The 26,838-nt window shown below is 52.3% G+C and overlaps 9 protein-coding genes across 9 annotated transcripts; 6 read left to right on the forward strand and 3 right to left on the reverse strand.

Moving 5' to 3' along the window:
- Window positions 1-759: 759 nt before the first annotated feature.
- On the reverse strand, window positions 760-3,792 carry BGZ61DRAFT_429935 (ankyrin repeat-containing domain protein; the record flags this gene model as incomplete). The annotated part of the gene is made up of 6 exons (XM_046243794.1): window positions 3,464-3,792; window positions 3,342-3,413; window positions 3,111-3,287; window positions 3,029-3,053; window positions 2,357-2,956; window positions 760-2,301 (listed from the first exon to the last, which is right to left on the reverse strand). Coding segments are annotated over exons 1-6 (2,715 nt in total), but the record flags the coding sequence as incomplete, so codon positions are not given.
- A 525-nt stretch (window positions 3,793-4,317) lies between these two features.
- BGZ61DRAFT_461099 (uncharacterized protein) lies at window positions 4,318-4,953 on the forward strand. The gene has a single exon (XM_046247093.1). The coding sequence runs from the start codon at window positions 4,429-4,431 to the stop codon at window positions 4,813-4,815; it is 387 nt and encodes a 128-aa protein (XP_046098086.1). The 5' UTR covers window positions 4,318-4,428; the 3' UTR covers window positions 4,816-4,953.
- A 337-nt stretch (window positions 4,954-5,290) lies between these two features.
- On the forward strand, window positions 5,291-7,795 carry BGZ61DRAFT_592531 (uncharacterized protein). Its single transcript, XM_046256736.1, has 5 exons — window positions 5,291-5,421; window positions 5,477-5,599; window positions 5,653-6,292; window positions 6,345-6,596; window positions 6,651-7,795. The coding sequence occupies exons 1-5, from the start codon at window positions 5,375-5,377 to the stop codon at window positions 7,704-7,706; spliced, it is 2,118 nt and encodes a 705-aa protein (XP_046098087.1). The 5' UTR covers window positions 5,291-5,374; the 3' UTR covers window positions 7,707-7,795.
- Window positions 7,796-8,340: 545 nt separating this feature from the next.
- On the forward strand, window positions 8,341-12,751 carry BGZ61DRAFT_365055 (uncharacterized protein; the record flags this gene model as incomplete). Its single annotated transcript, XM_046241576.1, has 6 exons — window positions 8,341-8,741; window positions 8,809-9,034; window positions 9,086-9,142; window positions 9,228-9,500; window positions 9,557-9,806; window positions 9,858-12,751. 6 exons carry the CDS (start codon window positions 8,341-8,343, stop codon window positions 12,749-12,751), a joined length of 4,101 nt encoding a protein of 1,366 aa, XP_046098088.1.
- Window positions 12,752-12,873: 122 nt separating this feature from the next.
- Window positions 12,874-14,982, reverse strand: BGZ61DRAFT_364980 (uncharacterized protein; the record flags this gene model as incomplete). Its single annotated transcript, XM_046241567.1, has 3 exons — window positions 12,874-13,944; window positions 14,001-14,462; window positions 14,518-14,982. The coding sequence occupies 3 exons, from the start codon at window positions 14,980-14,982 to the stop codon at window positions 12,874-12,876; spliced, it is 1,998 nt and encodes a 665-aa protein (XP_046098089.1).
- A 909-nt stretch (window positions 14,983-15,891) lies between these two features.
- On the forward strand, window positions 15,892-17,904 carry BGZ61DRAFT_400153 (major facilitator superfamily domain-containing protein). The gene is made up of 4 exons (XM_046243026.1): window positions 15,892-16,424; window positions 16,482-16,588; window positions 16,639-16,813; window positions 16,864-17,904. The coding sequence occupies exons 1-4, from the start codon at window positions 16,181-16,183 to the stop codon at window positions 17,697-17,699; spliced, it is 1,362 nt and encodes a 453-aa protein (XP_046098090.1). The 5' UTR covers window positions 15,892-16,180; the 3' UTR covers window positions 17,700-17,904.
- Window positions 17,905-18,169: 265 nt separating this feature from the next.
- Window positions 18,170-19,578, forward strand: BGZ61DRAFT_461108 (glycosyltransferase family 32 protein). The gene is made up of 2 exons (XM_046247094.1): window positions 18,170-18,741; window positions 18,795-19,578. The coding sequence occupies exons 1-2, from the start codon at window positions 18,224-18,226 to the stop codon at window positions 19,387-19,389; spliced, it is 1,113 nt and encodes a 370-aa protein (XP_046098091.1). The 5' UTR covers window positions 18,170-18,223; the 3' UTR covers window positions 19,390-19,578.
- Window positions 19,579-19,748: 170 nt separating this feature from the next.
- On the reverse strand, window positions 19,749-21,428 carry BGZ61DRAFT_522096 (amine oxidase; the record flags this gene model as incomplete). Its single annotated transcript, XM_046252527.1, has 4 exons — window positions 19,749-20,016; window positions 20,069-20,899; window positions 20,949-21,196; window positions 21,245-21,428. The coding sequence occupies 4 exons, from the start codon at window positions 21,426-21,428 to the stop codon at window positions 19,771-19,773; spliced, it is 1,509 nt and encodes a 502-aa protein (XP_046098092.1). The 3' UTR covers window positions 19,749-19,770.
- A 565-nt stretch (window positions 21,429-21,993) lies between these two features.
- Window positions 21,994-26,816, forward strand: BGZ61DRAFT_365056 (fungal-specific transcription factor domain-containing protein; the record flags this gene model as incomplete). The annotated part of the gene is made up of 11 exons (XM_046241577.1): window positions 21,994-22,063; window positions 22,185-22,653; window positions 22,819-22,985; window positions 23,087-23,665; window positions 23,691-23,902; window positions 23,960-24,598; window positions 24,954-25,203; window positions 25,288-25,524; window positions 25,584-25,852; window positions 25,906-26,163; window positions 26,214-26,816. The coding sequence occupies 11 exons, from the start codon at window positions 21,994-21,996 to the stop codon at window positions 26,814-26,816; spliced, it is 3,753 nt and encodes a 1,250-aa protein (XP_046098093.1).
- Between the last annotated feature and the right edge of the window lie 22 nt (window positions 26,817-26,838).

Raw genomic sequence — 26,838 nt, forward strand, 5'->3', positions numbered from 1 at the left:
TGAAGGAGTCCCCTAATCAGACCGTGATTTCCTGCAAACTCAGCAGCTGTCCATCCGTTCTTAGCCCGCACATTAACATCAGCTCCCTCGCCCAATAGAACAGTCACTAGTTGCTCATATCCATACTGCACGGCGTGTATCAGCGGCGTCCTGTGATCCTCATCTTGGATGTTGACATTCGCACCGCCCTTTACCAAGATGACAACAATGTCTTTGTTGTCATTCCATACTGCGTGGTGTGTAGCTGCGAACCCTTCGTTGTCCTTGACATCTGGGTTTGCGGAATTCCTGAGTAGAATACGTATTCCTTCATTGAATCCTTGATCAACGGCTTGATGGAGCGCCGTCATCCCATTCTTGTCCTGAGTGTCGCACGACGCCCCATTGTCGAGCAAAGCTCGCATCATGGCCAGGTCTTGACTTTTTGTTGCGATTCTGAGGGCTGTCAGGCCCATTCCGTCCTCGATGTCAGCCATGCCACCTCTGGATGTGAGGAGCCCAGCGATATCTTTGTGTTTAGTCTTGACAGCCCGATGCAACGCTGTGTCCCCCATTTGATCCTTCAGAGTGGTGTTGGTTTTCCGGTCGAGAAAGAATCTGACAATCTCCAGGTGCCCGAGAAACGAAGCTAAGTGCAGGGCAGTCATTCCAACATCGTTTGCATCGTCCGCCTTGGCTCCGTTCTCGCAGAGCAGCCATATGACCGAGAGGTCATTATTCTGGACTGCCAAGTCCAGACAGCTAAAATTTTCAGTATTCCTGATGGTGACCGTGGCCTTCTTCATGATCAAGAGCCATATGACAGAATTTAGCTTCTTCCGTATCGCAAAGTGAAGAGCGGTCCGGCCTTCGTTGTCCTGGACATCTGGATTTGCCCCGTTCTCTAGCAACATCCAGACGATGGTCTCTTTGGTCTTTACAGCCTCCATCAGAGCTGTTGACCCATCGTTGGCTGTCTCGTCCACGTTGGCCCCTTGCTTAAGGAGCTGCTGGACTATCGACTCGTGTTGATAGAGGACCGCCCACCTCAGCGGTGAATAGCCATTTTGTTCATCCCGTAAATCGACTTCGGCGCCCATCTCCAACAAACGGTGTACCATCTCAACGTCGCCGTCTTGGACCACCTTTCTGAGGGGTGTCCATCCATCAACACTCGACGGGCGATTAAGATCCGCTCCCTTCTTCAGCAGAATCTCGATAATGTCCAATTGGCCCTGGTCCATCGCCTCTCTTAAAGAAGTCCAGCCTTGATCCTCTGCGTTGACGTCTGCTTGGTTCTCAGCCAACAGTTTAGCAATGGACGAAGGGCCGTGGCGCATTGCCCATGCCAGCGGCGTGTATCCCTTCCCGCCACGGATGTCTACTCGCGCACCGGCCTTGACAAGCTTATGCACAACATCCATACAATCCTTTGTTGACCACATTATTGCGAGATGCAGCGGTGTATCTCCATATCGGTCTTGAATATTAGTATCCGCGGACTTCTGTGTCAACAACTCCACCATGTCACTTCGACCATCCTTTGCAGCCCAATGCAGTGCAGTCCGACCATCCGAACATGTAGCATCTACTTTAACGTCTTGTGCAATGAGACGCTCAGCCCAATTTCGGCGATTGAAGTGTATGGCAGCATGTAACCCAGTCATGTCACCCAAGGCAAGACTGTTTTTGCCAGCCATGACCTGAAATGCAATCTGGACTTTCTCACTGTCGCTGAGAAATTTCATAGCCAAATTCTCGGCCTCATCGTCAATATGCTGCTCTCCTAAGCAGAAGTGTTTCAACCAATACCTGGCAGCATAGTTGAGGAGAGGGCGCTCGGTATCCTGTTCCGGCTCCTCGAATAGCAAATACCGCAAGCACATCTTTGCTACATCCATGTCGGAACTCTTTGGTACGATGTCGTGACTCCATAAATAGTCCAGCACAGACTCGTGCACAAGACTGAGCACCTTTGTCTTTGGGTCCATTGTGACCAACCCAGCGCAGACAGAAGTCAGCTCTGCTTCCTGTGGCAGAAAGTCGATGTTCAGAGTCTTCGTACTATGGCGGATGGCGAAGCTATGACGGATCTGTGTCGCATTGAGCGGATCCGCGGCGACAACGACCCAACTAAGGACGTGTTTGGCAAGACCAAGGTCAAATCGTTTCGTCTCCGACTCCCCGTTCATCTTGATCTTTCGAATTGACGTCTCGAAAGCACTATGGACAGTCTCCGGGAGCATTTCGAGTGCAGACTTAATACCACCGAGAGTTCCCTGCTCGTCAAGAGAGTCCATGTGTAATTTTGTCAGTAGGAAACTACTAGAAGTCAGCACGTTCATAGCAATTCGCCGAAGAACATTGCTTTACTCACATTTCTCTCGTGGCCTTAACTACCTTGTGAACAACCTTGGCTTGAAAGTTCGGATCCGGATCTCGCTGGATAACTCTATTCTCCCGAATGCGGCTTTTGACGTACAATTCAACATCTTCGCGTTTTGGCTGAAGCTCGAACATTTGGTCTTCTCGAAGGCCCCAGCTGTCGAGCAAGCCGCCCCTGGAAGTAACGAGGACCTTGACGTTTTCCGGCATTGACCTCAATAAGGCTTGCATTTTGTCATGTGTGTTCTCCTTTGGCGAATTTTGGCAGTTTTCCAGGGCGTCAACTACTATGTAGACTTTCTCGAAGGTGGCAACTTCAGCTTTGAACAGATTGGTGTAATCGTCAGAGGTGGGAAACATCATCCGGCTGCGCCAATCAGCATATTTGGCCTGTAGCTCTTCCACCACGACGTCTGAACTCTGGGATTGCAGGAGCTGTATCAACAAGTTGATCAAAATGCTTGCAAAGGTTGGTCGCTGCTCCTGTCTGGATTCACTGGGCTGATCTTGTCCGTCCTGGAAATAAACGTAGATGCAAGCAGTGTTTTCAATGTCCTCGGTCACTTTCTCAAGTGAATCTACTATCAGGGACCTAGCAAACCGACCCATCAGCCTATTTCTCCTTTATCGCATACCTGAAGGACAATGTGTTGATTGTACTCACGACAACATTGTTTTTCCAGACCCGACTATGTCAGACAACGGTTAGAGGCGGACACCAAATACGTGGTATAGGCCATACTTACGGATGCCATATATCCAGAAGAATTGAGATGGGTTGGAAGCATTTATCCAAGCCTGGAACCCATTGCCTTCTAAAGCCCACGTGCCAGTTCCTTTCACCATTTGATCGAGGAGCGTCTGGTGGTGGGCCCGAAAATCGAGTTGTGACTCAAGTTTGAGCCATTCAATTATTGAAACGCCTTTGCATATTATTAGCAGGAATTTTAACCCTCGAGCTACCTTGGGAGACGCACGAGATGGTTGATCGAAAGGGCCCTCTCCTTGATGAATCAACTCGGCCATTTGCGACATGGATGTTCCGTGGACTACGAAGCGATATTAGCAGCTACGTAAGTGTGATTGAATCCGCCCTCACAGTGAAAGACTTTTTGAGAATGAATCAAGTTCTGTACGCCATTGTCTCCCTTAAGAACGCCTTGATCTCCATTTCCTTGATGCAAAGGCTGCGTGCCGCTCCCTTTGTTTTCGGCTGCAATGCGCCTTGGAGGATCTGGCGACGCCATGATGAGGCACTGAAGGCACCAGCGCTGCCTCTCTTGTCGGCTCAGAATTATGATGAAGTTGCGAACCGGATGATATTCAAGGAGGAGCGAAACGGTATCCTGAGACAAATAACGCAGCGGCGCATTTGGAGGCTCTGATTGTGGCAGGGTCATATGCACAGTAAGATGGGCATTGGGGGCCAAATATCCAGCGCTAATAGCAGGTTGTGATTCGTGGCCGATATCCCGCATGATCAAGCCAGCTCATGCACGTTGAGCATCCACTATGCAATTTACGAGGCCTCCTCAGCCTCTTAACCAGGGTGTGTGTCTGCAGTATGAGCATGGGTGTCTTGTCCTGACACAATGCGGATCACCGCGCGAGTCCTTCGAGTTTTCCCTCATTTCTTTGTGTCAGATGCGGCTCTGGCTGTTTAATCAATTGTCGAAGATCACCGACACCACAGTATTCGTCTTGTAAAATCGGGCACTCCATAAACCCCCCAAATTTATTCCCTCTTTTCGTTCGTCAAGCTGGGAACTTTGTCTGCATCTGATAATGCCGAGCGCAAGTGGGAAAAAAGCAATCAGGGCAATCGAGGACGTGGCCTCCCTGCTTAATACCACTGTCGAGGATTACACCGGCATTGAAGAGGTCCCCAAGCTACCGGAAGCTTTCCCAGTGGTGGCTGAATATCTGCCGCTTGTCGTCGGAATCCTCTCGTCGATCAAGTCTCACTTGAAGCAGAAAAAGACAGCAGAGGAAACCGAAGCAGACACAGACAGCTACTCTGACATCAAAGAGGCTGCTGAGGAATGGCGCTCCTTGGCGAAACACATGCAGGACCTTTTCGACACTGTATCATCTGATGACTCGACTCCGTGGATTGACCGCTATCGCGAGGCCGTGGGCAGTGGTGACAGGCTGGAGGAGGCGATGCGAGAGCTACTCGATGGCATTCGCGATATTGCCAAAGTACCTCTCGTCAGCGAGGACCAGATCAAAGAGCTGAAGGAGGCTCTGAAGATAGTGAAGCGTCTACCCGCCTCGCTTGAGAACAGAAATGGGGGTTACACGTTCACCAACAGTGGCAGTGGAATCCAGCCTATTCATCTCGGGAAGGGGGAACAGAATATCAATGGTGGAAGTGGTTTCCAGGTGACTGGAAAGGGTGCTCACAGCACAGTGAACTATAACAGTGGGCAGAAGCCTCCTCCGGCCTAGATGATTGTGGGTGGAAATACTCGGGATGGCAAGCCTTGTGCAACTTGTTGCTATCTGTGTTCCAATTTAGAGGGATCTTATCTTGGCACAGCTTGATCAGATTGTTAGATTCTAGGTACTAAATCCCTCAACGCTCTGGATAATTGTTACCCGCGATCCCTTGCTTATCTGTCTCTAGTGTTTAGACCCACCAAGATGGTCTTGACTATCTTGAATATTTACGTCATAGGTAAGTTAGTAGATCTAAGTTCTAATCATCCCAATATCCACCGCCGCGTGCTCCCGACACTCCCCTAACTGACTCGACTCGACTATCGTGAAATCCATCTACGCTAACATTCCTAATCCCACCGAAAGTATTGGCTGCATCTCGTTTACGTAACCTTGCGTCGACTCCGCTTCCCAAATTGCCGGTACTCTTCCCCGCAGTCAAATATCCGGGGTCGATCCCGTTTGGTCCGAGGGATTCGGAATCAACTTTTCGGTATTTTGTGCTCTGCGGAACCTCATCATCTCCACGCTGCACCACGTATTGTCCACTTTCGGCTGTCGGTCAACCATGTCCAGCGAGAAAAAACGACGCTTTCCGTACACGCGCGTTGCCTGGTGCGACTTCTATTCCGTCAATCGTCAAGTATCTGTTGCTAATCTCGCCCGCCAGCGACAAATGCCAGCGCCGCAAAATAAAATGCAGCGGGGAGCGGCCGTGCAAAGGATGTCGTGAGAGTGACGACATGTGCGTCTACAAACGCACCACGCGCTTCCGCTCTGCACGCCGTAGCTCGTGAGCCTTCCCAGCTCCTGTATTATTCTCACTGACGCTCAATTTGTCGTCAGCATTGGTGCAAATACTCAAAGCTCCGAGGAGGCGGGAGAAAAGAACAATGAGATTGTAGTATCGCAGTCCACGAATCCGGCTTCCGGTCGGCGGAGTGTGGACCTTACAGCTTCGGCTCTCCCGTCTATGCTGGACAATTCCGATTACTATCTTCGTCTTGCTGAGAAGCGTCTTGTCGCTTTGAGCCCTGATCAAAGCGATGCGCCACCACAACGTCTCCGGAAGACGATGGTCGGAGCTGAGTCCATACAGCAGCTGATGGACCATCGCAGCCACGGAGCACCGGGCGGCCTCCTGGCAGCCTTTGAAGCAAAGTACTGGATCAAGCTTTTACTCATTTACGAGGAAGAAATAGGTCTCCAATATCCATTTCTTGATATCGAAAAATTGAAGCAAGATGTCAGGGCGATCCATATTGCTCGAAGCAGTGTGGGAGGACGTTCCACGGTACCAAAAGCGCGTAAAGAGGAACGCCTGGAAGATGTCGCCCTCGTCATCCACGCCATTGTTTCAACGCTCGCGGATCCTGCGGCCATTGAGATTGCCAACCCAGCGATTGATGAGATATTCACGGGCGCCATTGGCAGGACGCAGCTGAATGGCGTTGACAGGGACGAGCTATGCGTACTAATCCTATGCGTGAGCCTTTGATCTCTCACACTTTATGAACCCCCTCTGACTTGACACACAGAGTATGTACTATTTTCTGAGCGACAGAGAGGTCACGGCGTGGCGAGGAATAGGTATCGTCATGCGGCTACTTCATGAGCTGAGCTGCCAGAGCTCCGACGATTTACGCGTCAAATCCTTATCGGAACAGCTACAAAGTGTAGGGGAAAAGCTCTACTGGTCCTCATACACACTCGATCGCCGTTGGGGCTTTGGGACGGGCCTACCGTTTGCGATTCAAGATTGTGACATTAATCATCATCCCAGCTTTGCGGTACGAACTACCCTGTTAGTATTTCCTATACAAGTGGCTAATTGAGATGAAAAGGACGACTCACTGTCATCTGCATACCTGAAATCTATGGTCGCATACGGTAGTGTCGCATCCGAAGTCCGAAAATGCATCCTCGATGCATCCCTATCCCTGCCCGCAACATCAGCATCAGTACGCGATCTGCTCAACTTCAGGGTTGTACGATGGCAGAAAAATCTCCCGGCGAGGCTCCAGTTTGGCGGTGTTGATGACAAGTTCGACTCAACCAGAGAGAGTCGCGGGGAGTACAAGCTGCGTCTCATGCTCTATCTAAGAGCAAACCAGATGCGAACCGTCATCCACAGGAAGTCGACAGTTCAATCTGAGCCGGGTAGTTTCGATCCTTCCAGCATCAATGACATGGTGGAAATTGCGCAGGATACTATTCGAATCCTCGTTGGGCTGGCTCAAACGACGGATATTTACCACGCGCAGCACAGGACCTTCAACCACTTCCTAGAGACGGCCTTATCATCTTTGCTTCTCATAATGTGCTGTTCAGGGTCTGAGCAGAGTGTTTTATGTCTGCAGGATGTCGTTGCAGCGATGGAGCTTGTCCGGCAATTATCAGCACAGTCACCCATCTCACGAAGGCTCGGAGACAAGTTGCAGGGCATACAGGACGTTGTGGACAATATCCAATCGCAGGGCCAGGGTTTACCACATTCTGTGAATACTTCCGCCAGCTCAGAACCGGGACCAGCACCAACTGATACACAGCTGAGTTCAGCAGGACCTTCACTCCCATACTCAACAGCCGATCCTCAAACTACAGAGGCCATACCTGAGGAGTCAATGGCAACAAGCCAAAATTTTGATCTGATCGATCCGAGTCTCCAACAAGTACCAATGCAACAACTTCCATCTGACAACATCTCACCCCAAAATACGTTATATCCGCCGACATTCTCTTCTACGTCCGATCCCTCTCAACAAATGGTTATGGGCATGGGTCCTTTGCCACCCTTGGATATCTCGAGTGCTTTTGAGTCACTCGATGGCGATTTCCGTGCTTTGCAATCAACAGAATTGTGGGAGATTTTAAAGGAGTATGAGAATTTTGGTTTCTAGCGGGAACTTTTACTCAACTGTATTGAGATAAACGAGAATACGTTATCTGTACAAACCATGAAGTAATCTGCCATGTTAATCAAGTAATAACCATTGAGTGAGTCTCCATGGTAGTTCCCCAACAATGGTCTCCAATTCAGTGTTCCCTACAACCCATCTGCATGGTGGCGTTTCGCTGATGCAGCTCAGCCTGATGCTACTGGTCTCTTGCTTGCTTACCTGATTGTCTTAATTGATGCCCAACGCATCAGCCTTATCCATCGTAGTATCCAAGTCTCTTCTCGCCGAGTCCTCATTGCGTGAGGCATTTTTCTCCACCCCACGTCTCGTTACCATTCCATGAACTGCGGTGCTTCAAGGCCAGTGATCCATACATTTGGCAACTTGCCGTCGCGTTCGGATATCATTTGGCACAAGCCCATCCCTCAATTATTTGTCGCCAGTCTTCACTTCGGCTACCTGAGTCTCTAAACCCACGCTTCAGCACGCCCGACAAAAAAAGACCTGGTAAATCTCGCTCAACTTCCTCTCCATCCTATTTTGCCTGGCGCACTCCCCTAGGTGCGACAAAAGAAAAACCTGCTCCAACATGGAAGCAATCCATCTTATTGTCGCGACGGCATTCGCTCTGATCATGACACTTGGATTGTTTGGGTTTGGCTGGGCTATCAAAGACCTCCCGGAGAGCGCAAAAAAGCCCAAGCCGCAAACGCCACGCAAATTCCTCACGGTCAAAATATCCAACATTCCTAAAAGCGTGACCAGGGAAAAACTTGAGCATATCTTAGCCGAGACAACCTCGGACGGGACTAATGAGACTAACTTTATCGGATCATCCTATACGCCAGCTGCCATCTCAGGCCTTTCTGACCGGTTTTGTGTTGCCACTGCAACCTTCCGAACAGCTCCATCATGTGGCGAGCTGGAAACTGCCATCAAACGCGAAATCGGCCCTGAGGCTTCTCGATTGAAAGTTGATGAAGACTTTTTTGGTCTCACACCTCTTGCAGATCCCCTGCAAGACACCGAAGTGGAGTGAGTTGTTCCCTCACGGTTTGTACGAACGTATGTACTCCTTAAACTAACGCATCTATCATCCTAGTATCGTTGCGGTTACTGGACTTGCTGGACATGCATTCGGATCATGGAAATCAAAAGGGAAGGAATCCATGTGGCTACGAGACTTCCTCCCAGCATCGATCCCAAATACACGCATCTTGACATACGGCTACGACACCAAACTTCCCGGAAGCCAGTCGGAGGCATCCATCCGGGACCTATCGAGGAGGCTCTTGGAATCGATCAAGACCACTAGAGATGGACAACTGGTAAGGGTTAGATTCATTGAGCCGCTGGGGATTTAAGCTGACTTAGTGCAGAGAAACCGGCCACTGATTCTTATTGGGCACAGTCTTGGAGGTCTTGTCGTGAAAGAGGTATGTGAAATATTCTGCGAACGCAACTCCCCTATATCCTGAACCCTGTAAAACCTGTATCAACGTTGTGACTAACTCAATCTAGGCCCTTGCCGAAGCATCTAATGGCAGCGAAGATGACCAAGCAGTCTTCAGGGCTTGCTATGCCGTTTTTTTGTTTGCCGTTCCTAACAGAGGCCTCGACAACTCGAGTCTGCAGGCCATGGTCAAAGGGCAGCCGAATGAACAATTGATTAGAAACCTCTCCCCGTCCTCTTCATTCTTGACTCTCCTTCGAGAAAGGTTCGACGAAAAGTTTACACTCAAAGACTCGAAAATAATATGCGTGTTTGAAACCAAAACGACCCCGACTGTCGAGGTGAGTTGGTTGGGATCATGGTATTCCGCCAGAAGCATTATTGACTGTTCCAACAGTGGTCCCCGAGAACAGCATCATGGGAAAGAACTGGAGAGAAAGTCATGATGGTTCCAGTCACATCCGCTACGAACAGCGGCCCAAATGAAAAGGCGTACGATCGACTCTCTATAGATGCCGACCATTCCAACATCGTCAAATTCAGCGACCAATCTGACGAGGACTACGTCATAATAGAGTCGAGGATAAGACGGTTGGTTGCGGATGCGCCGGGAGTTATTCGAGACCGTTTATCGAGCCACGTGAAGAGTGAGTGTCATGTCTAGAGGATTGGAATATGTATACTAAGACCCAAATTAGAATTATCGCACTTGGAATCTGTCTACATTCAAGCCCTCAAAGCTCCTAACTACGCAGCGTTCAGAAATTACAAGATCGATGATCCGACAGACGGAACACTTGGTTGGTTCTTGGAAAACAACCAGTTCCGTTCTTGGAAAACAGAAGATCGATCATCAGTGCTCTGGATACAGGGTTCACCGGGTCAAGGGAAGACAATCCTTGCCAAATTCCTTTTGGACCACTTGGAAAACTCCCTTCCTGCTGCCAGCATTCGTGCAACCGTCATCTATTTCTTCTTCTTCAATCAAGATGATGACCTCAGGACTGTCAGCGCTGCCTTAAGGTCTCTGATCAAGCAATTGCTTTCTGCTCGAAATGCCTTCCAGGTCATCTCCCATGCCACTAGCATCGAAAATTTCGCAATACCTGACGATGATCTTTGGGATATTCTGAAAGAGCTTCTTTGTGCTCCCATCTTCGGCACAATATACTGCGTGGTAGATGGCGTTGACGAGTGCCAAGATGATGAATTGAGACGCAGATTTCTGAGATACATGACGACGCTCGTTCAGCCAAAGCTTGGGACAATACAAGCATTCCAGATTCTCAAGCTGCTCTTCATAAGCCGCCCAACGGTGCAGTTGAGCCGAGAGCTGAGTCAGTACCCGAAGATCTATCTGAAAGCCAACCTCCAAGATCTGAAAACATTCATCAAGGACAGCATCAATACCCTAGGACTGAGCATGCAATTACCAGAGAATGCGAGCGATTTATTAGCCGCTCATGCTGAACAGACCTTCCTATGGGTGTCGATTGTTCTCAAGAAATTGCAAAGCGCGTCGTCCTTGCTTTCACAGGCAGACCTGGAAGAAATGATAAGCGACAGTCCATCAGACTTGACGGAACTCTACCAAGGCATTGTTGACCAGATCATGGAAATCAACGATGTCGCGCAACAAAAGCTTTTGACATGGGCAGTCTATGGCCGACGAGCCTTGACACTCGTTGAACTTGAAGAAGCTCTTGCAGTACAAGAGGGTTCTATCAGCAAGGAATCTACCGACAAGCATAGAATCAGTCTCACCAAGGGCACAATCACAAGCGCTGCTGGAGTCATTCTAGAGGTCATCAACGGAAGACTCTATCTGATACATCAATCAGCCAAGGATTTCCTCCTCAAGAGCAAATGCCTAGCAACCGCTCAGTTCTGCCGAAGTCTGCATCCCAATATTTACTTGGCAAGGGTCTGCATGACATTCTTGTGTTTTGAGGATTTTGAACTTGGCCCTTGTGGTGACCGTGAAGTACTGGCTGAAAGGAACCGTCAGCACCCATTCCTTAGTTATGCTGCACGTCACTGGCATCGTCATATTGAGACTACGGATGACATTCAAAGCTTCACTCACGTCATTGACCGAATGATCAGCCCAGGTTCTCCAATTCTTCTCTCTTGGGCAGAAGCATCTGGAATACTAGGGCTTGAAGAGGCAGAAAATACGTGGGAAGTGGCCACTAAGGTCAACATTCCGTGGTTGGCTGAGTTCAAGTCAAGAGACACCATCATAGATAATGACATTGTTCAAGAGGCTTCTAGATCTGGTGCGAGAGGATACAACTCTTTGAGATCCTTTGTTAGAGGAAGTGGCGTTCGAGTCACCGAAGAGGCCATCCGCACAGTTGCCAAGGAATTCGATCAAGAGATGATGCGACACTTCTTGGACAACAATAGTCACAACTTTGATATTCCTGCACTGTTAAAGGAAGCAGTGGGAAACACAGAGAACGGCGTTTCTGTTCTGCGCTTGTTGATGGAAGTCCAAGGCAAGTTCACTCTCACGGATGAATTAGTCCACCTGATAGCTTCGAATGAGAGAAACGGCGACGACATCCTGGAGTTAGTCTTGCAAAATGAGAATGTTGATATTCCAGAGACCACTCTCGCCAAAATAGTGCGAATTTTTCACCCCCTGGTAGTGTCGGCCTTGCTGAACACGCGAGAAGACAGGATGGTCACCGAGATGGTTTTTGACGCCGCCATGGAGCATAAATCATATTACCACGCAAACTTGTTGAAAGATCTCTTTCATCAAAGAGTTGAGGGCTTCCAAGTCACAGAACAGCTCATGGAGAGAGTTGCACTGGAACTTGATGAAGATATCATGGGTACTATTTTGCAAACGCAAAGCCAGGATCTGCGGATAACAGAAGCAGTCATCATAGCAGCAGCAAAAAATTTGAAAGGGCCGGAGATGGTGGCTCTGCTACTGAAGGAACGAGGTCAAGGTGTTCGGATTACAGAAGAGGTTCTCAAGGCAGCAGCAGGGAATAGAGGACATAAAGCAGGGGAAGAAATAATGGCTTTTCTGCTTTCGGAGCGAGGCTCAGAGGTTCGGATTACGGAGGAGGTGCTCAAGGCAGCAGCAGGAAACAGAGGGCGCCATCGAGTAGGAGAGGAGATAATGGCTCTGCTACTAAAGGAGCGACATCAAGAGGTTCAGATTACAGAAGAGGTTCTGAAAGCAGCAGCAGGGAATTCGGGAAGTCATGGAGTAGGAGAGGCGATGATGACTCTTTTGCTTCAGGAACGAGGTCAAGGGGTTCAAATTACAGAGGAGATTCTCAAGGTAGCAGCAGGGAACCCAGGAGACGGAGCAAGAAACATAATAGATCTTCTCCTTTCGGAGCGAGGTCAAGATGTTCAGATTACAGAGGACATTCTTATTGCAGCAGCAGGTAATCCAGGAGAGGAAGCGGGGACAGATATAATATCTCTTCTGCTGAAGGAGCGGAGTCAAGAGGTTCAGATTACAGAGGAGGTTCTTAAGGCAGCAGAAGGGAATCCAGGAGACGGAGCAGGAAACATAATATCTCTTCTGCTGGAGAATCAAGGCCGACAGGCTCTGAGATACTGACAGATTAGACCCCACGCTCTCCGTTATACAGTTGGAAAATCAGGTAACGCTTTAACGTCGCTTCTTGGGCCAAGATGCAGTGGTTTGTTCAATCCCTGTAGCCGTCTGCAACAATACGTGAGTTAAATAATCGACACGTCAGTTGAGTCCAGCTGGAAGTCCTCCAAGAGCGTCCTCCAATCCAGCATCCCCTGCGGCCCATCGAATTCATGTCCTCCGCTTGTCTCCATCCCCGTCTTCCATCCAAGGAGAGCCATGCCATCGTCGACTACTTGGGGAGCCACACATGCCCCTTCAGTCCCAGAGCTGTCTCCGCCCGTAGACTGCATAATCGAAGTGGCCTTTGACTTGAGAGTCGCAAGAACCATCCACTTGGACTCATTGGTCGCGCACGCATCCATCTTCCGCGTCTTTTCCAGATGGTTCTCGACGACTATCAACGCCCGAGCAGCACTGGGCCGCTGCGGTTGAACGCATAGATACCACAGGATGTAGAGCATCATGTGGAACTGCGGGTATGCGCGCATCGACCAGCCGAAGGGCCGGAGGAGTTCATCTGTCCACATGTGTTCCGCTTCTTCGAGGAGACTCAGTGCTTCAAGAAGGTTCTCTTCGCTTGCCAGCTGGATAGGATTGTTCATCATCTCCCGCTGGCGCGACACGAGATCGAGTTTCCGCAGAATAAATCGCGCTACCGTGATGGTCATTCGTTGCTGCGGGATGACATGGTTGCATCGGTTGAGAACATCGGCCATGACTGCCTTGGCTTCGCCGACGACCTGCGCGCGGAATTCCTCCCGTGAAGTCCCGGTGACGGGAGTAGACTGCAGCAAATGGCCACATGCTCGAGCAACACCTAGATTCACCAGAGCCAGAGTCATACGAGTCCAGCCAGGACGGGGCGGGGGTAGTTCTTCCATGTCTGGATACAGATCGGAGTCCTCCAGGTTGAGCGGCAAGTCAACACTGGACATCAGGGCGGCACTATATGTGTTGTTCAGGCCGTGATCTTCGGCAGCTCTCCCATCTCGAGCTACTAAATGCCACCAGACTCGACGTCGTATTTCGGACTCGAACGGGGGCAGGTTGAGTTTTTTCCCGTCTCTATGCAGCCCTAGCGATTCCGCAGCTCGGATTGCGAGGCCATTCAAGACCCAGATGCCTCGTCCAGAGTTGTGGACTCGCACAGCGGCCTACAGGTCAAAATAATTATTAATCCCACTCGTCAATCGTCTAGATCATCACGCACCATGTAGACTGCGAGCGCTTGGAGTAGCACCACAGTCGGAGCCTCCAGGAAGTCGCTGTGGGCGAACGCCTGGTCGATACCCTTCTTGAACTGATGAAGAATTCCGTATTTATCGTATCCGAGAATGCTCGCTACCTCGGCAGGCTCCAAGGCGACAGTCGCGGCGAAGTACACGGCACAGCACAAGGCCAGAACCTCGGGCGATGCACTGCTCGGGTCGTCGATGGCCGTGTAAATGGTGATTTCGTCGGTGGGAATGTGGAGGACCTTGGAGCACGGGTCGACGTTGTCCACAAACACTCTCCACAGCTGCATGGCCGCCAGCTTTGGTGGGAGATAGGAGGTCAGTGGTTCGTCGAAGCACTTGCTGGACAAGATGCCCATCGGGTTGAATGGCGATGTCGTGGGCGATTGCGGAGACCGGCTCCTTGGCGTTGACAGCGCCGAGCGAACATCATGTTCCTTTGGTGGTATTAGCCAGGGGCCTGCGTTCATAGCTCGGCTGGAAGCATCTCACCTGTTCAATTACACGAGAAAACAGCACTTCGTTGAAGTATTGGCTCGAAGTCCCCTTCTTCAGCAAGATCTCATCGCTAGGACTCCCGTCGGCGACTTCCGACTCTGGACGCCGAGCCCGAGGTTCAAAGGTCGGCGACGTCGTGTGGCTCGCGACGGTGCTTGTGTGTGACGACGGCCGAATGCTCAATTGCACCTCGTGCTCGCGAGACACGGCAATCAGCGTCTTCTCCAGCTCCGAGATGCGGCTCGCCACGTCCGTGATGGTCGTCTTCCGGGCACGGCGCACCGGCGGCCCGGTCTGCGGATAGAGGCATGTGTACCCGCCGCGAGAACACTGCGAACACGGCGCCTGCTTGTCGCAGCGCACCTTGCGGCGGTGGCAGATGACACACGACCGCTCCACCCTCCGGCTGGCCGCCGGGGACCGTGACTGGCCGGGATTGTCTGGATGCCGGGAGGACATCGTGCTATCAAAGGCTTGGCTGTTGTATTCTCCCGTAAAGAGCATGCATGCGTCGGTGCTCGTCGGCGCCGCTCGGGGAGGAGCTGGGAGTCAGGCAATTGAAGGCTTCGGCGTCGGTCCATGTTTAAGGAGCGAGCCGAGACTTGGGTGGTATTAGCTCGTAGTTAGGTACAAATACGCGGCGGAGACCTCCGTGAAGGTGCCAAATTGCGCATAATCTCGTCATCAGCGTCAGCGAAGAGGCGAGATCGCGACGCTAGCCCAGATGCTGGCAGACTCTGCTGATCAGCTATGCGTCGACAAGCTCATCCGGTTGAAGCAGGCTGCCTTTGATAATCGTCGACTGCAGATTAAGCTTCCCGCTGATAAGATCTCTGGGCAGATTCCCCAAACGGCCTGTTGGCGGACCAGCAACGGCATTTGTTTTGAATCATGCCCTGTCCTGGTCCTTTCTCAAGACGACACTTATCCTGGTTGCGGTTAGTGGGCCACGTTAAGCCCTGGCAAAACGACACACACAAGTCCATCGTGACATCTTGGCGGCCGTCTCCCGTAATTATCCTGTAACAGAGGCGTCCGGAAACCATTCTGGCCCTATTCCCGCCGCCAAGTGCATCGTAGATTGCGGCTGATTCCATCATGATCTACCGTCCACCGCCCCCTGGCCATCTCGCACAATTGATTGTCCCGCAAGAGCGGCTCCGTACGAAATTCCCTTGTAATGGCCGCTCCACAGTGGAGTTATCCCAGAGCCGCAGTTGGATGCTTCGGCGTCGGTGCCCATTCTGCAACGGCGCCGAAAGGAGGCCGAACCCACCCCCCTGACCAGAGAGCCACATGCAATGTTATGTTATGTTTAAGGCCGAAGAGCGAAGGCGCGATGAGAATTCGTCTTGTATTTCTCCAGGACCCCTCTGGAGGCTGAGGATCTCAATCTTGTCAATAACCCTTCTCCATTCGGAGCCGAGATCTGGCCCGTTGTAATTCCTCGCTCTCCATCACCGAGCATCTATTCGGCATCGGAACTCCCTCCCAGGCCGGCACAGATGTCAACGACCATATAACACATCGGCTTCCCTTTCGAAATCACGCCTTTCCCGGTCTTGACCCCATAACTTTCTAACTTCCACCCTTTACACCCACCTTCATTTCAATTACACTCGACTACACCCTCCTTTCACACTCCCTCCTTGACAACATGGCTATCAAGGAGCCTTTGGCCTCATCGGCCGACTCGCAGATGACCGGCATGACGCTGCAGACGGCAGGGCGAGAGGCAGAGAACGACTTCACCGATAAGTCGTCAGTCACAGAGCAGCCCGATGCGGAGGCGGCACCGCCAGCTGGCTACAAGAGTGATGCACCCAATGGTGGTACAACAGCCTGGCTCGTTGTTCTTGGCGCGTGGTGCACGTCATTCTGCAGTTTCGGCTGGATCAACAGTATGTGCCGACCCTTTGCGACTTTGTCTGTTCGAGTTTGAGTCTAACTTCTTCTAGGTGTCGGAGTCTTCCAGGAGTACTACCAGAACAACATGCTCAAGGACTACTCTGCCAGTACCATCTCGTGGATTCCCTCGCTGCAAATTTTCTTCATGATGGGCATGGTAAGTTATTCGTATCCTTTTCCCATGGCATGAGCTAACCTGCTCCAAAGGGCCCGATCATCGGCATGGTGTATGACCGTTATGGACCTCGTCACCTCATCCTTGCCGGAACCTTTCTCCACGTCTTCGGTATCATGATGACTTCACTGGGCAAGGAGTACTATCAGATCATGCTTGCCCAGGGTGTCTGCTCTGCTCTGGGAGTCTCTGCCATCTTCCAGCCTGGTAAGCATCACATCGTCTACTTTGTGTTGGCTATCACTAATACCCTCCAGCCCTCAACACCATTCACGGCTGGTTCAGCACCAACAGCGGCGCCGCCTTTGGCATTCTCGCCACCGGCTCCAGTATCGGCGGTGTCATCTTCCCCATCATGGTCACCCGGCTCATCGAGCAGGTCGGCTTCGGCTGGGCCATGCGCATCTGCGGCTTCCTGATCCTCGGCCTGCTCATCATCGCCAACCTAACCGTGCGCGCGTTCCACCCTCCCCGTCCCCAGAAAATCACCCCCGAGCAACTCATGAAGCCTTTCCACGAGCCCGAGTTCGTCTTGCTCATCATCGGCTTCTTCCTCTTCACGTACGGCATCTACGTGCCCATCAACTACCTCCCCGTCCAGGCACTGGCCGCTGGCATGGATACCAACCTGATCGAGTACCTGATTCCCATTCTCAACGCTGCGAGTCTCTTTGGACGTATCTTCTCCGGCATCATGGGCGACCGAGTAGGCCGGTACAACATCTTCATCTTGGTCGGCTACCTCACTGCTCTCTGGACGCTTGCGCTCTGGATCCCCGTCAACAAAACTGCCGGAATCATCGCCTTTGCAGCTCTCTTCGGTTTCTGCTCCGGCGCATACGTGTCGCTCATCGCGCCTCTGGTCGCACAGATCTCGCCCATGCAGGAAATCGGCTTCCGCACGGGCATTGTCTTCTTCATCTCGTCAGTTGGCGGTTTGACTACCAACCCCATCAACGGAGCCATCATCGCCGGCCCAAGCGGATTGACGGGTATCAAGATCTTTGCCGGCGTGTTCTGCTTCGCCGGCACAGTGTTTATTATGGCTGCAAGAGTCCATCGCATGGGATGGAGCCTGACGGCGAAGTTCTAGAGCGCGATCGGATTGGCATGGACTCGAAAATGGCATGGATAGACTACATAGATTTCTCGCACCTCAACCAACGGCTAGTACATATAGACTATTAATAGAGACACTGTAGACAGTGTACATACTCGAGTATCATGTCATCGTTTCGTCTGTGATTGACAGCGTAGTAAGCGCAGAACAGACGCGTTTCACACAGCGAGTGATCGGCAGCTCATTCGCTCTAAAAACACCCCTGATCTTCCAGAAGGATTGCCTCACGAAGCACGGGGCACATTAATTAATTTCACGGCTGACTGTCAGCCGGTTTCTGGTTGACTTTCGGCCGTATCCCGAAACAGGCTGGTGAGGCCCGAAACAGTCTGGTTGAGGCTGAGCGGGAGCTGCATTTGCTCAGCCCTTGTGGAGATGAGCGAAGCCATGTGGGGAAAATACGATGGCGGAGCATGAAGTACGTCAGTGTAAAAGGAACGAGTCTCGCTGCCTCGCGTGTGCCGCGTCCTCAGACATTTTGCTCGCGAAATGCCATCATGTCTCGCCTCTCTCTCTTCCGGCCGCGGAGCCTGGTTGTCCTTGCGTGGCTCTCAACCGCCGTGCTCGTCCTGATCGCAGCGAGTTCCGCCTACGGACGCAACGCGCGACCGTCTGATCCATTTATTCCCGCCAGTGTCGCGAATCACGGCGCCTCTCGCCCTTCCGGGACCTGTCCGCCGGCCTCCTCCTCCACGCCGGCCGCGAACAGACCGGGTCTTGCGCCGGCCTTGTCTCCCGCAGAGCTCCTGTGCCGTCCGGCCGCGAACCAAGCTATCGTCCCGAAGCTGTTCCACCAGAGCTGGAAAACGACGCAGCTTCCCGCCAAGTTCCAGCGATGGAGCGATTCGTGTCGCGAGAAGCATCCCGATTGGGAGTGGGTGCTCTGGACGGATGAGGACAACCTCCGCCTGGTCAAGGAGCATTTTCCCTGGCTGTTGGATACCTACTTGAACTTGCCCGGAAGCATTTACAGAGCCGACCTGGCGAGGAACCTCTACATGTATCAATTTGGCGGGTACGTGACCTGGAAGCCCCGTCATTGAACAGGTTGCTAACACTACCTCGCAGGGTCTACGCCGATCTCGACACCGAGTGTCTCCGTTCCACCGTCGATGGCCTCGAGGATTACAGTATACCTTTCTCCAATGGAGTCAACGACACCTCCACCGGTACCGAAGACGCGACCAAGATTGCCCTTTTCGGACGGATGGGCACCGACCAGACGTACGAACAGTCCATACCCAACGCTTGGATGGCGGCATCACCAGGACATCCATTCTTCCTGCGCGCTCTCGAATTCGCACACGCCGAGCTTGAGAAGAGCAAGAGCTTCCTCCGCAATTTCTGGCACAAGACCCCTAATGCCGAGCACATGACGGGACCGATCGCGTTGCGCAAGACGATTATCGCCTACGGCGCTTCGAGCGAAGAAGACGAAATCGTCTTGCTGCCCGGGCGTTTGGTGTACCCATACAATTGGAAAGAGCATCACGAGTTTCTTGCCGTGTGTTCTGCGGAGCAAGCAACGTTTGATGACGCGGTGTGCAAGGAGAAGCTCGAGGTGGTGAAGAAGAAGAGTATTTCCATCACGTATTGGAGTCACACTCACAAGGGACAAGGGTCGGACGCGCACAACATTGGACTTATTAGCTCGGATAAATAGGGAACCGGAATATATACCATAGGCGTTTTTGTAGCATTAAAATTAGCATGTTTCTCTCGGGATTATTACGCGTGATTGTTTCGGCAAAGTTCTTTGCCTGTCTGTGTCTAGGGTAGCCTTGTCTGTATTTCCAGCACAGGAATTAATCCGCCTCATATTACAAATTCCAGACCATGTAAGGAATTCCGGTCATCTTATTCTCTAATGCCTTTGAAATATAATATTTGCTATGCTTTAAACAGACTATGGATGGGAAGTAGATGCGATTAAGAGCAAACGCTTTTAATAGGGATTTCTCCCCATTGCCTACGACATAGGCAGCGAGGAGGGGACAGGGATAGTTATGAGCGTCGATAATGCAGAGATGTCGGTAAAAAGCACCTAAATGCGCGATCTAGCAGCTCCTGGTGACTGGTTTTGCTTCTGGATCACTTGATGGGCCACCTGCATGCCAATATGCACAGCACCATCAATCCAACCTCGCCAGCCGTCGGAGAAATCACCGCTGGCAAAGTAGACATTGCCGTGGGGACGTTGGAGGGCCTCGAGATATTTGGTGGTGAAGTCGGTGGGCAAATAGCACCAAGTGCCCTTTGAAAACTCGTCTTTGTTCCAGTCGTGAGTTACCTAGTGGTTGGTTAGTTTGCGGATGGCCGAGGGTTGAATGCGGTTGACTTACAATACGGTTGACGCTGACTTCCTTCTGCTTGTCCTTGGGAAGCAGGTGAGTGAGCGCAGAGGTGATACCGCCGATGCTATCTAGCGTGATGCCCTCTGGCGTCTTCGGGTCAGGCCCAAAAGCAACCAAGTGCGAGTTGCCGGCCGTAGTGAGGTGATCTCCGAAAGCCGCAACCAGGCCCTTGCCAGGGGTAGACAGCGAGCTCCACGACAGATAGTCGGGCCCGTCCAGATCAATGTGGACCTTGTTGCACTTGTTCACAGACCCTTCCTGCGAAGCCGCCACCTTTTCCGCAGCCAGCGGCGGCGAGAACTCGATCGACGAGAGCACGTTGAGGGGGACGGTGCAGATGATGGACTTGGCCTTCCACTTCTGCCCATCGCGGGCCGTCACAGTTACAAGGCCTCCGTACTCCTCGATGCGCTGAACGGGCGTCTTGAAGCTGTACGACAGGTTGCCGCTGGATAGCGCATGCCCAAAGATGCGGCGGTGCAGCTCGCTGTTTCCGCTGCGCAGGCGCGTGTGCAGGGCAATCTCGCTGAGCCCCGTGCCGGTATGCGAGCCCAGGATGAACCAGCGGAGGGCGTCGAGCAGGCCCATCTTGTCGGGCGAGTTGCCGCCCATCTGCACGAGCTGGGCGACGAGAATCGTCATCTCCTCGGCGGTGAGCTGATCGCGGATCTGGTCGAGACGGTCCTGGCATGAGAACTTGTCCCACTTGGCCATGAGCTCAGGGGACTGGTTGGTGCCGAAGGTGTACTTCCATGACTCCCTGAGGTTGTTTCCATCTAGGTTGCAGAAGATTTCGTTGACTCTTCCGCCGAAGTAGGCCTGTTTGGTCAGTAATAATACTGTCATTGCCAGCAAGTGAAAAACGTACCTCGTCGGCATGGGAAATGTTGCGCTGCTTGTCACCGGTAGTAATAGTGCAGTAGTCCTCCTTGCTGCCAGGGTTTTGCGTAACTATCCAGTCATTGTGCAATCCGTAGAGAGATATCTCGCGGTAGATGTGCGGCATGTGCCAATGCAACCAGGTGCCTCCGATTTCATAGTTGAAGCCATCGATAGTAGCATGCCAAGTACGGCCACCCAGTCTGTCGCGAGCCTCAACGAGCAGCGTCTTCTTTCCTGTTCAGAGTCAGCAACGATGACCAACGACACTGTCGTTGCTCGTACCTTGGGTGGCGAGGTCGCGGGCAGCAACTAGACCGGCATAGCCTGAGCCGATGACAATGGCATCGTAGGTGGCGGTTTGTGGCTGGATTGCATGCGACGGAGGGACAACGACACCAATAGTGGGAAGGCCGTGACTGATTCCACCGGTGGGAGTCCACGTAAAGCCCTCGGATGAATTGACCATGTTGCGCTGGAGATGGCAGATGTCGATAGTGATACAGTCAATGTGATTCAATGCGACCAATGAAGGCTCTTGTCTGATATCCAATGTCTGTATTCAACGTGTGTCTGTCTGTACATCTATCTACTCTCGCGGTTGGCCGCATTGCTCTTATGTTCCAAGACGGATGGTAGAGGCGGAGCATCCCAACTCGTAGCGCCCAGTGAGATGAGCATCTCGACATCTGGGGAGCCCGCACGGAAGACAAACGGATGATCCAGACGCTCAACACGGACTAATGATCCATCTCCCACTCTCCACAATCCCCATCTGTCGCAAGCGAACCTCCGGCCCCCGAGGGTTCCGTCTCCGGGGACGGATGTTTGACACGGAAAAATAGAACCAATCATGAGTCGTGTTGTCGCGACCCGCTGTGATAAGGCCGCCGAGAGCAAGCCCCCGAAATGAGATGGTTCCGAGGCTCGGATATAGCGATTTCCTGCCGTCGAGAAGAACTCTACAAGGGTCTTGTGGCACACGCTTCCAGGGCGCGAATGAACCTGCGCCGGTTTCGACATGTCATGCCAACATGTCGGAGGCGAATGCGTCAGCTATACACGGGCCGTACAGACGAAAAGTCACCTTGGCCTGCGATTCCTGTCGCAAACGACGGGTGAGTCGTACTGGTGCCGTGGTGTGAGTTGAGTCTCGCGTCATTGTCGCTGACGTTGCGTATACAGGTCAAGTGTAGTGGCACGCAACCATGTACTTTCTGCTCAGACAGCGGCCGACAATGTGCTTTTGACAGCAAGAACCGCGGACGTCGAGGTCCGCGTCCTCGAAAGCCTGCGAGCCAAGTCCCGCGAGTGACGCAGCAACTGGCTCCTCGACGTCCTTCTCTGGAATCAACATCTACGGTGTATATCGAACCCTCACTCGAAGTTCCGGTGGAAGCTCCAGTCGAAATCGCCATCACGCCCGCCATCGAACCCACCATCCACGTCTTAGTCGAGCCCGTCTGGATGCCTTCGGACCTACCGAGGGTTGAAGAGATTGACAAGTCCGACGATGAGAGCACTGGTGAAGGGGATGATGCCCTCGATCCAGTGCAGTGGAAGCCCATATTGGAGCAACTGCTTTCTCCCATCTCCATCACTGATACGTATGAGCAACAGGACAAGATCTACTGGGCAAGGTACAGTGAGCTGACTCGGTATAATAGCCTCCCCGAGCTGGACATGGACCTGATGTGCCATCTCATCGAACTTTTCTGCACTCGCACCAACACGCAATTCAGGTCGCTGCTGTCTCCCGCCCAAGTCAACGAACAGATTCTGCAGAGGACCATCTCTCGAGGATTACTCCTTGCGATTTGCGCCTCCAGCATGCGCTTCTCCGTCCACAAGGCGGCAAGAGAGCCGCACTGCGCAAACCTGGCGCAGTTGATGGGCGACGAGGCGCGGGACTGCGTGCAGTCTTCGACGCCCGACCAGCCGCAAATCAACAATATTCGCACCATGTGTATTCTTGTTGACTTTGAAGCTAGTCGAGACTGCGGTCGCCGTGCATGGATGGATATTGGTCAGTCGAAGCCGCCTTTCGTGGGAAGCCCGCTAACATGCACAAAGCCATGGGACGAAGTCTCGTGCAATTAGCCAGAACAAGCCGCAATATTACCCCAGATTGGACTCAAATACTAGATGCGGCTGAGCTGTATTTCACCATCGCCGAGTTGTCTCATTCCATCGGGCATCCTTCCCTCCAACCGCCGAGTCATCGAAGGGTGAAACGGCCTAGGCCCGACACAAGAGTGGCCTCGTTCCCCGAAGGCACTCGGCGTCTGTTGGATCTGCTAGAAGTTCTTATTGGCATCAACCAGCTGGGCTTTACGCCCTTCAAAGAACACAATCCAGCTCCGTGGAACACTGATTCCGACTTTAGAGTGTTACAAGATGAGCTGGAAGAGTATCTTCTCTGGTACCCGTCTATCTTTCGGATGGGCCCTAGAGAGCTTCCGGGCATGATTGACCAGGAAGACAGCGATGTGCCCATGTCCTCACTTATTTGGCACTGCTCCGCCATTCTCCTCAACCGAAACTTTTTGCCGATACCAGAGAGATGCAAGTTTGCAAACGAGGGCCAAGCATCATTGATTCGATGTGTTGATTTCCCACAGGCTCCGCCGTTGTTCTTGAAGGAACGAATCCACCGGTGTGAATCTAGTGCAGACGCGATATGCGACATTACGCAGGAAATCATTAGTAAAGGCGGTTTTTTCAGTGCAAGTCGAACAAAAACCCATCATTCTCGTCATCCATACTGACTGGTTCCAGCATACTCTCCTCCTTGGATATTCCTGCACCCAGAGCGCATTGGTGTTGATCAATCGCCTGCACCGGTCGTCGAAGCCATATAATAAAAAGGTCGTCGAGAACCTGAAGCTGATATTCGTCGTACTTGGGGCTGTTCGGACCTTTTATTCTCCCGCGCAAGCATGGGTGAGTCTTTGTTCCAGATTTACCTCTCCACTATGAAAGTCCTAACGCTCGTCCTAGATTGATGCACTGTTTCGGGCCCACGATATTAATACGCCGCTTAGCCATGTCTCGGGCGATGTGGACCTGGCGTTTTCTAGTTATTTTAGCCGATTTGTCGACGTTGAAGAACCTGCATTTATTCCGTTGGATCCAAAGGAGTGCAAAGACAAGTCAGATGCAGAGGTCTATCCGCATGAAGCCCCCAAGGGAGACGGTCCGATCACCGGGCGAGGGCTGGACCAACCTGGATCAGCCGAGCAATCGTCTACCTGGCTTCAGACCTATGTAGGCCATCTAGCTGGGGACATTCACGACGACGACGATGATATGAATGGTTTAGCGGAAGACCTTGCAGATGCAACCCACACAAGCTTAATGGATCTGGCCACAGTAGCTACTGAGGGAGCGCGAGCCGGAGGGAATTTGGGTGCGCAAGGCGTCATGATGATGAACAAGGGATTCACGCCCTGCCCTGACATGATGACGGGGAATGGAAATGCGAACGGGCGGGTCACTTTTCCAGGAGACATAGATGATTTGTACCCTGAGCTCTTCAGCCAGATTCCCTCGCTGGGGGATTTTATCGGAATGGGCCACGAGATTCCCATCTTCCCAGGACTTGGGTCGCTGATGGACGGGGAGGATATTTGGTCTGATGTTTTGGGCAACACCATGTTACAATAAGACAGCAAAGACCAGTGCAATTGTAAATCAGACTCTGTGAACCCAAGAATGTGGAGGACTAGAAAAGACGAATCCCGAGGCCGAGACTGACGGACATGACTCGGGGATGGGGCACACTCATCCGTCATCTCCAGTGCCCCGTTATATGGATAGATCTCGCCTCCTCAACCCTTGCGTAGCCCTTGTGTAGTAATCTCGGCATCCTTTACAGGCCCTCATCCTAGCAACCCCACAGAAGCTAGAGTGCCCCATCCCCAGTTCGCCCCAGTTGTCCCTTGTCCCGGCGTCCACCTGACTCCACCTCTATCACCAACGCGTCGTGTGGCAGACACTACGGCACTTCGGGGCCATAGATAAGCGCACTCTAACACGCCGAACCCCGCTGCTGGTCCTGATGCCGTGTGCTTTTCTTTCTCCTCTTCATCCATCCGGACGAAGTAGATCCGACCTTGAGATATATCATCCCATTGAAAAGTCCGCCATGGAACGCAATCTCCCCCGAGCAGAACGACAGAATGACAAGGGCGCGTGCTGGACGTGTCTCGAGAGGAACTGGCCCTGCGACGGAGCCCTGCCTCGTGAGTGACGACCTCCTCCCTGCTCTGCAGTTCCCGGTAACGGCGGAACGGACACGGCGCTGACTGGATTCATTCGCATCTCAGGCTGCAAGATATGTACGCATAGCGGAGTCAGATGCCGAGGCTACGGCGTCCGAATGCAATGGCCGACGGGCGTGGCGAACCTCAAGGCGCGATCACGATGGCGACAGACCAGATCACTCTCGACTTCGACATCGTCGTCGCCATTGCAACTCGACCGATGCACCGCAGCCCCGCAAGGGTCCATGTCCGCGCTGGGACTGCCGGCAGAGGACAGCTTCTTCATGCAGCATTTCATACGTGTGTAACCCGGCTTGACGAGATATGTTGATGGCTTCTTGCTCACGCTTGTGAAACAGAAAACGTCGCCAGGATAGCTCTTGCTGTCGACTACGATGGAAACGGTTACCGGTCTTTGCTGCCCATGGCGATGACTGAACCCGCCTTGATGGGCGCCGCAATGGCCGTCGCCGCATCGCATTATAGCCGTTGGCAACACACCAGCGATCTGACGTCGCGCAAGTATCTTCGAGCCGCTGCAAAGGCGCTACGGAACAGGTTTTCAACTCCCAGTCTTGTGAACAGCCCAGTGACGCTTGCGTCGATGCTCCTCTTTGTTTCATACGAGGTGAGCACTCAGTTTTCTCTTGAAAAACACGAAGTTGCTAACTCCTACATCAGGTATTTGCGGGCTCGAGTCGATGGAAAGGACACTACGATGCGATCAAAGGCTGGATCAGATCTCGAGGCGATTGCTCAGATCTAGATCCGTTCCTCAAAACGTGGGTATGCCTGCTTGACACACAAAGTGCCTTGAACATGGGCTCTCCAGCCATGCCAGAGCTCGAAGCATGGTTAGACGGGACGATTGAGGCTACGAACCAAGAGGAATCGGTTGATGCGCTTTTCGGATGCTCCTCCAAACTGCCAAAACTCATGGTGAGCCATCCACGAAGGAGTACTCACTTCTGTGTGCTGACCCGAAATAGTGGGCGGCCTCTCGCTTGTATGCGGCATCTAAGTCAGTCGATATGAGTCGTGACGAACTCGTGGCACAAGCGGACGCTTTGCAAGACAAAATCCGCTCCACAGAGATTGCCCTCGACTCTCATCCACTTGTTGGTATTTCATGTCACGGCAGCCCGGAGTCATTTGCAACGACCGTTGGCATCGAGCAAGAGGAGTTGCGGAGGCGGATGGTAGCAACAGCAGAAATCTTCCGGCACGCTTCACATATCTACGTCTACCGGATTGTCCACGGCCCCGAGGAGCCTTTGACACCGGAGATGCGGATCTCGCTTGATACCGCACAACACTTACTCACAGTCGTGCCTGATGCACTCGGTCCAGGAGCAAATCTCGGCTGGTGTTTAGTGGTGCTTGGTGCAGAGATGGATCTCTTGCACGAGCGGGAATATGTTCGGTCGAGATGGGCCGGACTTCATCTCCTAGGCATCTACAATACCAAAAACGGCCAGAAGATTTTGGAGGAGACTTGGTCTCATCAGGACTTGGTCAATCAAGGACAAGCAAGCCCTGAACGATGGCAAGATATCATGCAACGAATTGGCCAGTCACAAATATTAGTATAATTGACACTCATGTCCCAGGGCA

This window comes from Ilyonectria robusta, assembly GCF_021365365.1.
Source record: "Ilyonectria robusta strain PMI_751 chromosome Unknown BGZ61scaffold_26, whole genome shotgun sequence".
NCBI classification, from domain to species: domain Eukaryota; kingdom Fungi; phylum Ascomycota; class Sordariomycetes; order Hypocreales; family Nectriaceae; genus Ilyonectria; species Ilyonectria robusta.